General features: G+C 54.8%; 3 protein-coding genes across 3 annotated transcripts; 2 read left to right on the top strand and 1 right to left on the bottom strand.

Moving 5' to 3' along the window:
* Positions 1–3,103: 3,103 nt before the first annotated feature.
* Positions 3,104–5,491, top strand: GCG54_00004064 (Zinc finger transcription factor ace1; the record flags this gene model as incomplete). The annotated part of the gene is made up of 2 exons (XM_045404119.1): positions 3,104–3,841; positions 3,902–5,491. 2 exons carry the CDS (start codon positions 3,104–3,106, stop codon positions 5,489–5,491), a joined length of 2,328 nt encoding a protein of 775 aa, XP_045263954.1.
* A 2,375-nt stretch (positions 5,492–7,866) lies between these two features.
* Positions 7,867–11,214, bottom strand: GCG54_00004063 (ATP-dependent DNA helicase MPH1; the record flags this gene model as incomplete). Its single annotated transcript, XM_045404118.1, has 2 exons — positions 7,867–10,977; positions 11,035–11,214. The coding sequence occupies 2 exons, from the start codon at positions 11,212–11,214 to the stop codon at positions 7,867–7,869; spliced, it is 3,291 nt and encodes a 1,096-aa protein (XP_045263953.1).
* Positions 11,215–12,326: 1,112 nt separating this feature from the next.
* On the top strand, positions 12,327–14,432 carry GCG54_00004062 (Nuclear RNA export factor 1; the record flags this gene model as incomplete). Its single annotated transcript, XM_045404117.1, has 3 exons — positions 12,327–12,827; positions 12,911–14,344; positions 14,397–14,432. The coding sequence occupies 3 exons, from the start codon at positions 12,327–12,329 to the stop codon at positions 14,430–14,432; spliced, it is 1,971 nt and encodes a 656-aa protein (XP_045263952.1).
* Positions 14,433–14,640: the final 208 nt, after the last annotated feature.

Below are 14,640 nucleotides of genomic sequence, written 5' to 3'. Positions count from 1 at the left end.
CTCAATCGTCGCCGGTGGCCAGCTCAAAGTTGCAGTGTTGCATGGCATGGGCAACAGGCCGGGAGATTGGATCAAAGGGGGTCCATCCAGTGTTGCACCCAGCCTGCGGTGAGTGTCTCTGCAACTGCTGTCACTGCAACATATGGACGAGACTGCTCATTGCAACCCTGATGAGGGCCCGCGGAGGAGGCTGAGGGGACCTGAGACCCTCAGCCCAAGGTCCCAAGCATGAAGCACTGCAGGACCAAGCATTTGAGGGGCCCGCTGGTTGGTGCTGGGGGCGGAGGGGATTGGGGGACGAAAGAGCGGAATCGGATTTGGGAGAAAGAGGCGAGAGAGACAGACCCGGGTTGGCGGAGAAGGAAACGATCCAGTGGGATGTCATGGATCAGGCTGGGCGGGTGGAGCACATGCGGAAGTCTAGGACACTGGGAACGGGGTTCAGCAGTCTTCAGTCCTGAGAAGAGAAAGGGACTTTGGTTCTGATGGGCTGATGGTGACGGGGGTAAGCGAGCGAGGCCAATTTGAGCTTCATTAGTCCCCATTGGAGAAAGTACCGTGCATGAGGCCGTCTCCTCTTGGGCTCCTCTTTTTGCAAGACAGCAAGACGATCCCTCGCCTGTCTCTCTCTCAGAAACAGTCACCAGTGACAGAGACACAGGACCTCAGCCACAACCGGTGCAACAGAAGGGAGATGCAGGTGCAGCAGAAAGCCCAGCCGTGTTTGCTGTGCTGTGCTGTGCTGCGCTGTGCTGCGCTGTGCTGTGCTGGTATGCCTCGCAGGATGGACGCCAGCCGTGCTAAGCTTTTGCTGTGCTTCACCCACAATTGTGCATTCTGCCATGCTATGCCATGTCGTGTTGAGACGATGATGATGATGATGTAGTGCGGCGTGCGAAAACAGCATCTGTCCTCACCAACCCCTGCACAGGACTCATGTCGATCGGTATGGACAGTGTGATGGGCTTAATGAGGCCATCGTGGCAGGACTTCTGAACTGCAACTAGTCGAGGCCTCAATGCCAGAGTTCTGCTGCTAATCTGCCAATCTGCTGCCACAGCGGACGTTGAAACACAATCCGTCCCATTGCGACACTTTGGCCTCAGTTGCGCCCATTCGCCGTTGGTGTTGGCCATCTCATTCCCCAGGTTCAGGGTCGAGGGTCGTCGGCCGATGGCGCCATTCTCTGAATGGCAATTCGTACTGCTGCGAACCTGTGCGGTCCGTTTGTTACTGGGCTGGACCCGGCCCCCGGCTGGCTGCTCTCGCTGTCTTTCTTTCCACCTGGTTTCCACATGCCATGCCTGCCCCGTCGAGACCCATCAAACAAATTGAAAGCATGGCGGGAGCCGGGGGAGCGAAAAGGCAGCCGTTAAACCGGTGCGCCGTCCCGAAATGCGTTCGTGATGGCTTGCCGACCGTTGGGGGTGTTTGAGCATTCAGCGGCCAGAGAATTCGGCTGCCTTTTGGGGTTGATGCGCGTCCAACGTTTTAGCTCAGCAGCACGGCACGCACACACACGACCTCACCAACGCGCAATACAGAGAGTGTACTTCGTGTGGACAAACAGCAACAGAAATGGACTCGGACCCAGGGAGAGAGAGGAGGTTGTCTTGTCTTGCTTGTTTGCCGCTGACAACAGCCAGCATCATCGGTCCCGATTCTGGAGCAGACGGCACCGCAGTGTGTGGGCTGCGGATACCATCATCATCATCACCACCGGTATGAAATGGAGCTATTATTGAAACCTCTCCTCTCAGCCGTGACGCTGTTACATTGAGCGCGATTCTCAATATGTCGTCGGTGCTAATCCAGCACTCTAATGCTTAATTCCGGGGCTGTGCTCATGTCGCTCTTTCTCGTCTGCTCCACTGTAGCCCAGTTTAGTCCGACGGCTGCAGCGCGACGGTGACCCTAACAGCGGGCCCTGCACTCGCTGCCCTGGAGCTGTTTGGGTCCCAGGTCGCGTCTTGTACCCGACGGCGGGCGTCTTGACGAGGAGTTGGGCCAGTACTTCGATTTCCACCGTCCCAAAACCGCCATTCTCGCTCTTTTCCCTCAGCGACCCTCCAGCCCATGCACTCAGTAAACCCAGTAAATCCAGTAGCGTACCAACCCAGCGATACCTCACTCTTGACGCTCCCCTGCGGACGAACAGGGGTCCGATCCTCCTCAGTCCGCAAAGCCCAGACTCCGCCTCCACTAACCGCCCGCGACGCCGTCTGATTGGCCCAGCTGCTCCAGGCAGCAGCCTTCGCCCCGGGCGCTCTCAGGTCCGCTCACGTCGTTCACGTCGCTTCTGCTTTTCTAATCAACCTCGACGACCTTCGAGCCAAACCGCCAAATCTCACGCTTCTCCCGCCTCCATCCCACCCCCGTCCACGTCCTCGTCTTCGCCGTCCTTTCTTCGACCGAATCCTCCTCCACGTCCTCAACCATCTCTTCTTTTTTTTCTCCCCTCCCTCATTCTCGCACACCACCGTCCTCAACTTTCAGGACTCGACATCCGCCCGCACCTGTACTGAGGCCGCCACATCCAGTCCGCAGTTGGCACTTCCCCCACCATCTCTACTCGTCCGCCGCTTCTCCCGGACACTTTCCCAATAACAACCTGCACATCTGCCCTCTTCTCCCTCGTCTCTCTCGCCGACGCGTAGTCCCGCAGAGACGAACGAACCGCTCCTACCCCGTGTCTCGCATCCAGCACTCTGCAGACCGGACCCCAAAATCAGGCAGACTGATTTCGGCCTCGACTTAAATCGTCTCTCCTGCATCCTCAGACTTCCCGTCGCCGACATACCATCATCTCCCGCACCAGCTGTTATCACACATCGTAAGACTAGGACCTCTCCTTTCTTCTACTTCGTCCACACGTTCCCCGTCTCAAACATCTGCCGCCACATTGCCACATTGGCCAATCCTAAAACCTTGGGGACGATTGGCTCCAAGAGTTAGGACTATCCTGCATCTGGCGTACCGGCGTTGTCCTGGTCGTGACTCACACCCCGTGTCCCGTCCAGCCCTACAACTCGAATGAACCCATAAGATATCTAACACTCTCCTTGTTGACAGAGTTCTGGACACCCGTGTCATTACCGTCACCATGTCCGTCTCCGTCAACCCTCGACGAAGGACTCCGGTGACTCGCCCGGAGTCTCCTGCCGGCCTTAGCCTTAAGACCAACATGACCCTTCGCAAGGGTGCTACCTTCCACTCTCCCACCAGCCCTACCTCTTCAACAGACGATGCCTTGGCCTCCCCTCCTAGCCTTCGACGCTCTCAGACAAACCTGGACGACGTCGTCGACGCCCATTGCCGTCGCGCCGCGTTGATGATCGACGACATTGAGAACTCTCTCTCCAACATCACCATCGTCTCGCCCAAGGCCAGGTCCTTCCGTGACGACAGCCTTCCCGTTCCCAGAGGCTTCCTCAACCTTCCCGTTGTCGACCCCACCATGGCCAAGGAGAAGTCAAAGGAAGCGGAACGCCGCATTCTGCGTCCCAGAACCCGCCGCTCCTCGAGACATCATGAATCAGATAGCGGACTCGGCACCTCTGTCGCCCCTACCACCGAGACAGAGCCTGCGACCACCGCATCAAAGAAGGCCTCTGCCATTACTAGGTCCGCTGCTGCCACCTCTTCATCCACCAAGGAGAACCTTCGCGGCCTCAGCCAAAAGGCTGCCAACCGCATCACAGAGCACATTCTGCGCCCTCTTCGGGCCAAGCCTGCCCTGAAGGACTTTGAGCCCATTGTTCTCGATGTTCCTAGACTCATTAGAGAGAAGGAGATCATCTGTCTGAGAGATCTCGAAAAGACTTTGATTTTCATGGCACCGGTAAGTCAAGCACTGACTGATACTGGTCTTTGGGGAAATACTTATCGATTGTTGATGAAGGGGAGGTCCAAGACCGCCGCCTTGTACCTCGACTTCTGCCTGACATCGATCCGCTGCATTCAAGCCACCGTGGAATACCTCAGCGACCGAGAACAGACTCGACCCAACGACCGACCTTACACTAACGGGTATTTTATCGATCTTGTCGAACAGCTTCACCAGTACGCAGGCCAACTCGCTGCCGCCAAGGAAAAGGGAGACGTTGAGATCTCGTATGGTAACCCCGCTCCCGAACTATCTACCCCTGCTAACGCGGCAAACAGCACCGACGAAATCAAGCTTTACGGTGGTATCACCGAGAACGGACGCCCTGCCGAGCTCGTCCGCGTCCGCAAGGACGGTAAGGCCATCTCCATGGCTACTGGTCTGGAAGTCGACCTTGACGACTCCGCACCCATCAAGATGAAGCGCTCCATGAGCCAGCAGCTGGAGGACGAGGAGGAGATCATGCGCTCCATGGCCCGCCGCAAGAAGAACGCCAGCCCCGAGGAGCTCGCCCCCAAGAAGTGCCGCGAGCCTGGCTGCAACAAGGAGTTCAAGCGCCCATGCGACTTGACCAAGCACGAGAAGACTCACTCGCGTCCTTGGAAGTGCCCTGTTCCTACCTGCAAGTACCACGAGTACGGCTGGCCGACTGAGAAGGAGATGGACCGCCACCACAACGACAAGCACTCTTCGGCTCCTCCCATGTACGAGTGCCTGTACAAGCCTTGCCCTTACAAGTCGAAGCGCGAGTCCAACTGCAAGCAGCACATGGAGAAGGCCCATGGCTGGACCTACGTCCGCACCAAGACCAACGGCAAGAAGGACAGCAAGGCCGGCAGCGTAACCCACGCCACTCCCCAGCTTCACCACATGCCTACCCCCTCCACCAGCAGTGCTGCCACTCCTCCTCCGCCAATGGACCAGGCCCAGCACTTCAACTTCAACGACCCCATGCTTCCGTTGCACCCCATTGGTCCCGTCGGTGACTTCGCTTCCCACATTGACGGCATGGAATTCCCCTCCTACATCTCCGACGAAGAGTTTGAGCAGGTCATTGGTGTCCAGCAGCCGTTCGACAACCAAGTGGACCTCGAAATGTCCTTGTCTCCTTCCGACCACAACACTCCCAACACCGACATCTCGCTTGGCCCGTACTCGTACCAAGACGGCCCGGAGTTTATTGTGGAAGACGACATCTACGCTGCGCATGCTTCGCTTCCCACTCCTGACCGCGCTGTTTTTGCCGACAAGCAGATGAACATGGCTTTCCCCATCTACCAGTCTGTACCTGCCTGCCAGCCGCAGATGATGCCGGCTCAGCCCGCTCCTCACATCTCCCCCATCGGCCAGGGCAATGCTATGCTCTTCACACCCAACTCGCTAGCTGAGGTCGACGAGAGCTTCGATGACAACTTTGGCAACGCCGGTGACAATTTCTGCGGCAACGACTTTCAGTTGTTTCCGTCCAACAATGCTACTAAGGCTTTTGAGCCTCTGTTCGGCGAGGTACCGAGCGCCGGTCTGGGCTACTCCCAAAATTCCCAAGACCCCTTCCAGTCACTAGACTGGAACAACATCGACTACACAAATTTCCCGAGCCAGTAAATGGTCTCAAGCGGAGTGTGCGATGAATACGGTAACAGCTCTTTGGAGCTGTAAGTGTGACAAAAACTTCTTGGTGTTGGACAGGTTTATGATTTTATGACTGGACACGGATTGAGCCATTTGTATTGGCTCGAGGAAGTCGGATGTTCGACTTTTCCTCTTTGACGCGCTTTTGTACAATTGGTTTGGCAGAACCACCCTGCTTGCTCTAGGATTTATCTCTTTCCTCATTTTTAATGGTATGAGATTGACGATAGAGGATGTGTATGGCACAAGATGTGGTGACTTGGGGCCAACAACAAGAGGTCTCCACTAGTCAGCCCACGGGTGTGAGGTAGCAGATCTCTAAACATATCGCTTTGAAATTTGATATGGCAAGTTCTGAGAAAACCAAAAAAGAAAGCTATTCTGTCTATCTGGCGTCCGTTGAGCAATGCCGTGAAGTGGGATGTTGTGTCACCTGTTGACCAAGTATCCACTGGAGGATTGTTTGCTCTGGATGTCACGGACACAATGGAAGAAAGGGGGCCCAGAGGCCTAGTTGGAGCGGACACGGCTCCGGCAGAGAGTCGAAAGTCTCCGCGGGATTAAGGGTGGAGGCGTATGACGTCTGGGGCGGCGACTGTGAGTCTCACGGCGACGGATCGGGCTTGACGGGGGATTAGGTCTCAGGTTCCGGCTCTTCCTACGATGGAGGGATCTGCGGGCTGGGATACGAGGGAGCCGGCGCGTGATCAATTTCGTTGGCAAATAGGGGCCAAGGGAAGGTAGATTGCACCGTATTTTTAGGATGGAAAAGGGAAGATAGGTAGATTTAGGAATCTCAAAAGACCTAGTTTGAGACATGCTCGTGGGCCTTTTCCTGGTTTTTGGTGACTGCGTTCCGTTGTTGGACCGTTTGGTGTCTTGTATCCGTACTACCTTAGGTAGCCTATGCTCCCGTCGTCCATGTGTGTGAGACGGGTTCGGCGGGGATAACCGTTCTGTCCCGCTTCCCCCGTCGGCTTACCTAACCTTCCGAGGTGTCACTCAGTGATTACGTGAAGCTCCTGTGGGATATCTGCACCACCCAGCTGTCGACGGACCGCCGCCCGTTCGCTTGATTCCTGAGGTCTCCATGCCCCACCCACCGCAAGGTGCCGCCAGCTCCAAAAAGCGCGTCGGCAAAATCTCTTCGCCTTTCCTTCCTCCCAACTTCCATCCACCACCACCCCAAACGCGTATCGTCAACGCCGCCGCGTCGCAGCACGAACGTCGCACATCGAAGCTTCACGGATTCAACTCATTCTTTTTGAATCCGTCGCTGAGAGGTAAGCTAACTCATTTTTCCTCACGTCACAAAATCACGTGTGTGTGCTTCACGCACGCGCAACGACCAACATATGATGAATTCGCATCACCCGTATCTCATTAGGAAGAGCCGTCTGAGACGCCCCGGAGCATTTCAAGGGCCTTCGGGAACGGGGGAGGAGGGGGAGAGCGCGGGAGAGCGAGATGTGGGAGGAAAGGGAAGTCGGGGGAGGGGGGGAGAGGGCGAGTGTCGTGTGTTTTCCGGTCGCGGATCTCTGCAGCCCCTGCACTTTGCGTGCCGGCACCGCACGGTCTGCCGATGGACGCGCAACTTTACCTCTGTGGGGGACGCGCTTCGAACGCCTGCTTGACATTCTTTCCGTTGGCTCTGCGAGGAGCGGCTGGATTGTTCGTGCAAGCGCTACGGGCGGCGGAGCGCGGACCTTTGTGCAGACATTAAGGGCTGGCGTTGGAGGTTGGACTCTGGATGGTGGAAGATGCTTAACAGCGCTTTACATCGATGGTGTTCGGCGGGAGCGAGGCGGGGAAATGTTGTGGTCTGGTTCGTTGGCTGGGGGCGGCGTTTGTCTTTTTCTTCTTTTCCTTGCTTTCTGGGACCTTTGGCGTTTTTGCTTTTCTGTTCTTCTCCCTCTTCTTTTCCCTCCGGAGGTCTGCTCCCTTCGGCTTCGCTTTCCTGTTGACACCCTATCTGTCTGGACACCATGGCTGCGGGAAGTTTGCACCGTCATGTGCCATCTCGTACGTCGTCGGGGTAGGGGCGCAGGGAGGTGGGGTGGGGATGTAGTGCTTTTAAATTGGGTTTCTGACATTGGTCTTATTTTTCGCTTGGAAAGATTCAAGATTGATCTGATTTTGGACCTTTGCTGACTAGACCTACAGGTGCGCGTTCTAGCTTCGAGGTTGGTGTTGGGGGACGAAGGTTGATGCGGAGAGGTAGAATAATGAAATGTGTTCATTCAGTCATGCAGTTCGTTCTCTAGTGATGCTATGTACAATCGTGCCATGTTTTCACCTGCCAGATATTACCCGTGTCTATTAAACAATACATGCCGGCCCCCTAAGGCTTATTCGTCACTATCACTGTCAAATACCGGGCGCCTTCTCTGCTGCCGGCCTCCCACCTGTCTCTGCGGCGTATCATCTGGCTCGGACTCGAGCTGAGCCCTGCTTGTCGACGGCCGCTTCGTGCTGCTAAGCAGATCGTCGTCATCATCCAGCAGCGAGTCCACCGACTCCTGCGTGGGCGGAAATTGAGTCGGCACGTAGAACGGCTTTGATGTCTCTGTCCGCGTTGGAGAATCGGGGGTTGCAGTTTGGCTCGACGGTGGATTGGATGATGTCGGTCGCATACTGGACATAGGATGGTCGTCCGAGACAACGAAATCAACCAAGTCAGCTCCGTCGTCCGAACCGTCAGTATCCATCGCGTCGCTGTCCCGCAAGCAGTCATCGCCGAGTTCATCGCTGTTGATGCCACCTCGGGCTTTCTTGGTGGCTTTCTTGCCGCGCTTCTTGGCTGCTGGCTTTGGGCGGCGTCGCGGAGGGGATTCTTCCTCCTCCATGTCGTTGAGGCCATCGTCTATGAGGGCAGAGGCGGCCATGAATGACCTAGGTTTCACTGCACCTGTAGATACGCGTTTCTTGGGACGGGACTGCTCGACTACATCGTCGTCGTCGGAGAATTCTGTCACGGATTTGGTGGCTGGGGGTCCCTCATCCTCCGTATCACTTGCAAAATGCGGCACCTGGATGTTTTTGTATCGGCTGGTATCCTTCTCCCCATAAGGTTTCGTGTACCGGCTCGCAGTATCCTGCTGCTGAGAAAGCTTCTTGCAAAGCTTGACAAACTTCTTGGTCCTTGCGCCATGTTGAACCTTCTCGACTGGTCGAAGTCGTCGCTGAAGTAGCGGGTACGACGTCAAGTTCGGCATCTCAGTCTCTTCGATCTTCGTAGTGCTTGCTGGCACAGAACGGTAAATCCTATCCAGCTCAGCTAGTTGGGTATCGGTCAACACGACAGAGTTCAAAGATGGCACATCCTCAATAAAGTCTGCCTCCGTTGGCTCCGGCTGCTTCGGCGGACGACCCCTCTTAGCCCCTGCGGTTGGCTTGCCAAAATCTGATGCCTTTGTGAACCCAAGCTCGACACCGTCCGGAAGATGGAATTTCTTGGGTGGCTTCTTCTTGGCTGGGTGCCTTCGCTTCTTCGGCTCAGGCAGCGCCGGGTTCTGAGTGTTCTCGATGGGGATCTCAATGTGCTGCATGACAACTTCTGGACGAATGTCTCGAGGAATGATCCGGGCTGATAGATCATGCCTGAAGTTGAACTTGCTTCCATCGCTGATAATCTTTTGCATCTCTGCATAGTTGTCCTTGGATCTGGCAAACGCCTCTTCCTCTTTCCCCCGCATGAGGAGCAGGATGATGTTTCCCGCTCGCTTTCGTCCGGTTCGTCCCATTCGTTGCAGCATGCGGATAGGCGAGGAGGATGCATCGTAGCAGACAATCAGGTCGACTTGACCAATGTCTAGACCTTCCTCACCAATGGATGTTGCCACCAGTACATTGTACTTGCCGTGCTTGAACTTCTCAATCGTCTCAATCTGTTCGGCTTGCTTCATACCTGCTGACCTTTTGGAATCTGCCTGGCCGACAAAGACTGTGGCCTTGATGAGTGGCTTGTGACGATTCAGTACCTGGACAATATCCTCGGCGCTGTCTCTGTACTCGCTGAATACGATGACGCGAGTTGCTGAATTCCCACCATTGTCCATGAAGTGGTTCAGAATTCGGTCTTGGAGTTCGGTCAGCTTGGGATGGCTCGCAAATCCATCAATCCGAAGCCACTTCTCCATGTTCGACATCATCTCTTGGAAATGCTCACTTTCCAGGATTTGCTTCTTATATTTTGATCCTTTCGCCCCCTTTTCCTCAACCTCACTTCTGAACTCCTTGAGGTTCTCGTAGAACGGCCTCACTCCGTGAAAGTTCAGTAGTTTGATCGTGTGAGCGAGGCTTTGAAGAATGGAGAAGATGGACCGCATCATGCCTTGCAGTCCCGGGTTGGCACGTCGGCCGACATTTGCAAACCAATCCTTCTGTTGTTGCATCAAGCCATATGCCGTGATAGACATTGGGTCTCGTCCGTAGTAAATGTTTTGTTGCGTGAGTTTGTCCATGAGGGGCTTCAGGGCTTTGGTAAACAGGTCCTTGATCTCACACATCTCGTCAGACGGATCAAGCAAAACCTGCTCGACATTCCTTTGGTGTACGTATTGACGAATATCGATGGACTCCTCCGTCCGAATCTCGATGTGAGATATGCCGAGATTGTCAATAATCTCTTGCACGGTCTCAACTTTGGAGCCAGGTGTGGCTGTCAAGGCCAAGACACGGAAGTAAGGATTGAAGCGACGCATGAGCTTGACGACTTTGGCGTACGCGTACTCGCCCGTTGCACGATGCGCTTCGTCGATAACCAGAAGGACGATCGACTTGGGATCTGCATAACCATGGGACAAATCGTTGGCCAGAGTCTGGGGCGTCATGAAGAACACTCGCTTGGATTGCCACTCATCAACCCTGAGGGCCGGTGCGGTGTCGCCCGTCAGAAGCGTCGTCTCGGATCTTGCAATTCCAGCAATGTTGAAACACGCATCGACTTGCTGGGCCACCAAAGGCTTCGTAGGGGCCACGAAGACGATTTTGGCATCTTTAGTCCACCGAAAGTAGTTGAGCATGACGGTTGCAGCGATGAACGTCTTGCCGAGACCAGTGGGAAGGGCAACAAGCGTATTGTTGAAGATTCCGTTCTTGACAATGCTGAACTGGTAATCTCTCGTGGCTCCAAGGTTGGTGGGATAGAGCCAAGTTTTCATGGCTTCGCGGTCAAGGGCATGATGGGCAGGTGGTTCTTGCGGCTTGTCTCCTCTATAGACCCTACCAAAACCAGGTTGGGCTGCTTGAATTGGAGAGTCATCTGCCACTCGGCCACCGAGTAAAGTTGTCTGGCGGTAAGTTGCTGAATTTGTGCGAGTGAGCCCGTTCACCGTCCTTGGCGCTGGAGCTGCCGGCCTAGATGCAAAAGCAGGCTCTGGCGAGGAAGAAAATGCATCTGAGGGCAAATCATCAAGATCGTCGCTAGTGGACTTGTTGTTTGTTGCCCTGGAGAAGCCCTGGTCCGTAAGTTAGAACACATAGGGAGATGGAAAAGGCAGGAAACACGGTCTTACAGAAGCTGTGGATTTGGAAACAGCCCTGGAATTACTTCCGAACGACTGACGTGCTGTGTTCACCCGATTGTAAGATGGTGCCAGAGGGACAACCGAGCTCGATGGACCAGCCTGCGTCTGGCTGAGGGCCTCATAGAGGTCCTCGTCGGCGATGTCATCACCGTAGTCATCCGAATCCATATCGACTCCTTAAATACTAGCCCAGGTGAGCTGAATGATTGAGGTGGTCGGTCAATCGGTCTGGTCGTTGTCATAGAACCCCGGCAGTCTGGCGCCGACTCGAAGTTGGCGGTTGAAGCTGGCGGGGTGGCCACTAAGTGCTGGCTTCCCGATGCGCGCATGGAGACGCGTCGTTGACGCGAGCGCATATCTGAGTCACATGTATAATCACATGACCCGCGAGCTGACATAATCAAGATAAGGTTCTGCGCGCAAGAGCCACCCGGTTGTCAAGCTCCAGACCATCCATCCATTCCATGTTGTATCCGTAAGGTGGGACCAGGGACCTTTGCTGACCGAACCGTTAGGCACCTGTACGCCAGAGGCAGCAGCACCTTTGCTTTCCAATCAGAAATTTCCGTTGCTCAAGGTATACAAATCGTAACCCCCAGGTGCAAACCGCAAAAACAAATCTGCCCTTTCTGGTGTTACTTGCCTGTGATTCACCACAGACACCTGGGAAGGTCCCGGGAGAGGTACCTGTTGCCGGAGCATTCTGCTGAGACGTGGTGGCACTAAACCTTTTCCAGAGAGGTCGCATGCGACCTGAGCGTTCCTGCCTGGTGGCCTGCTACCTTGAGTGGTGGGGCTGAACTCAAACGTCACTTGCTCTTCGCGACAGACGAAATTCTTCACCACCTTTACAGCTCTGCATCACTCCTTAAAAGTCGCCCACCGCCTTATAAGACAGGGTCTTCTTGGACAGGACCGCAACCGAACCCTTCTTTCAGATTTTCTTTGTCGATTACACGAGCTTCTGCCCTCCAAAAAAAGCGTTTTCTACTTTTAACGGTCCACGAGGTCTGCGCCAGGTCCTTCGTTCTTTGTGCCCAGAAGCTTTTCGCGCAACGACCCCGACAACAGACCCTCGCTCAACGACATTGAAACGGCTGCTCTACACCAAAACGATCGCTTCACTTTCTAATTGAAAGCGCGAAAACACCCATACAACTAGCTCACCCTTATTCGGCGAGTGTTGAGCGTCACCACCTACCCCTACGCCGACCTCGACACCTACTTCCACACCAACGCCTACACCTGTCGCATCCCTACTTCCATCCTACCGAAACAAAATGGCGCCCCCTAGAGCACCGAGGGCCATGGCTTCTCAGCCTGCGCGCGAAACTCGCAGCTCTACGACGGGTGCAAAGTCGCGCGGCGGCGGCGGCATCCAAAAGCGAAGAGGCGGCAGGACAGCAACCGATAAGGACGGCGATCTCGACATGGGGAGCAGTGCTGGAGGAAGCGGCCCACGCCGAGCAAACAACAGATCATCTGCGGGTGATTCCAACAACTCGCGACCCCAAAGACCCACAAGATCTGGCGGTCCTCCCACCAAGCCGGGCTCGAAAGTGCATCAAGCCATCGCCCGCCACCTGGACACTGGAGATGGAGCGGATCTGGTATCCAAGAGGAGACCTCAGAGCACAGGTCTCGTTTGGTTGAGTGTTAAGGGTTTGAAAGAAAGCAAGGCCGCGATGAACGAGGACGGCGGCCTGCGGGACCTACTCACATTCTTGGAACGGAAATCTACGACCCTAGCTGGTCGTCGAAAGACGGTAGTCATCAAGAAGGTATGTTGTTGTGATGATGTGAGGGCTCGAGGGAATTACATAGTTATGCCAAATGGTCCAAACTCGTCGCTAACTTTCTATAGTCAAACATAAGAGGGGACATTGTCAATGTTGCAGCAAGCAAAGAGGATGCGGAGCAAATTCTCAAAGTGAACACTTTCACCTTTGCCGGAACGCCTTTGGAGATCACCGATAGCGAAGGTTCCCTCGCGGAGGCAAATAAGGCTTCGGTTGCGGCTCAAGAGACCAAACAGAAGGTCACCAACATCATGTCGCTCCGCTACGACATCGAGAACAAGCTCTTGAGACTCGACGCCCTTAACCAAGACGAGGGACTCATTCAGATGGGCATGTTGGAGTCAAAGGACAGGGCCGAGAAGCTATTCAAGGTCATGATGAGAATTTGCGATGATCTTTTCAAGACGTCGCAAGCCAAGATCGATGCCATCCACAGCATTAGTCTTGCCAACAACGGCATCGACACCGTCATTCAAGTCGAGGACCTGGCAGACACATTCCCCGACCTCATGAACCTCGACCTTAGTGGAAACCAGATTGCAACCATCGATGGCTTGTCAAGGTGGAGGGGAAAGCTCCGCAAGTTGGAGACCCTCTACTTGACTGGAAATCCGCTTCCGCTTGCAGATACCAAGGTCATGGCGGAATTGCTGCAGTTCTTTCCAAAGCTGCATAACATCAACGGCGAGCAATTGACGCCGGAACAAATCAAGCAAATCAAGGAAGCGGGACGACCTCAGCCAATCCCTCAACGCGGGCCCGATTTCCGTGATACTAACGGCATCGGCGAGGCCTTCCTCCTGGAATTCTTTGTCGGCTTTGATACCGACAGAACAGCTCTTCTCGCGAAGTACTATGACGACAATAGCCAGTTTTCATACGCCGTCGACACTCACTCACTTCGCGAGCCGAATCTGCCGCCACCGCTACCGTGGGCATCCTACATCAAGCAGTCACGCAACCTACAGAAGATTACCGGACCGGCTGCCCGAGCTGCTAGACTCTTCACTGGCAGGGAAGCTATTTGGAACGTATGGAACGAACTCCCTGCGTCAAAACACCCAGACATCAAGGCCGACATCAGCAAGTTCATCATGGATTGTCACATGCTACCTGGTCTCGCAGACCCATCTGGACAGCCTGGCGGCGGTGTCGACGGTATGATCATCTGTGTCCATGGCCAGTTCGAGGAGTGCGACAAGGACGGAAAGACGGGACTCAGGAGCTTTTCCCGCACATTTGTTCTCGGACCTGGACGACCCGGCGCGAACCCCATCCGCGTCGTTAGTGACATGTTCAGCCTGAGAGCATTCAACCCCCTTCCCAACGTCTTCGTCGCCGAGAACCAGGCACCTCCTGCCCCGGAACCGCAACAACGCCAAGCCATGATTGCGGAACTATCGAAACAGACGAACATGACTCCCCAGTATTCGGAGATGTGTCTGTCCGACGTTGCATGGGACTTTACAAGGGCTTTGGCAGTCTTCAACGAAAAGAAGGTAAGCGTGCCCGAATCTGGAATATTCGAAAACCCTATCTAACTTCGTCTAGGCCCAACTACCTGCGGAAGCCTTCGCCAGTGTTTAGAAAATGCTGTGCTCGTCTCAGTCCATTCTCCAGTACTGAAAGCGACGGAGGACAAGGTTGTATTAGGAAAGACGACGATGGGGCTCAAGTGCAACGTTGGCCCTTTGGCCCACCCCAGTTGATTATCTATTGAAGGAAGGAAGAAGGGACAGGATTTGTACTCCACACAGCGAGGAGGTAAACAGTATTGGGTAGGGGTCCTTGCGAA

This window comes from Colletotrichum gloeosporioides, assembly GCF_011800055.1.
Source record: "Colletotrichum gloeosporioides strain Lc1 chromosome Unknown consensus_48, whole genome shotgun sequence".
In the NCBI taxonomy this organism is placed as follows: domain Eukaryota; kingdom Fungi; phylum Ascomycota; class Sordariomycetes; order Glomerellales; family Glomerellaceae; genus Colletotrichum; species Colletotrichum gloeosporioides.
The sequence above is the reverse complement of the archived record's forward strand: the minus strand, read 5'-3'. Positions and strand labels throughout refer to the sequence as shown.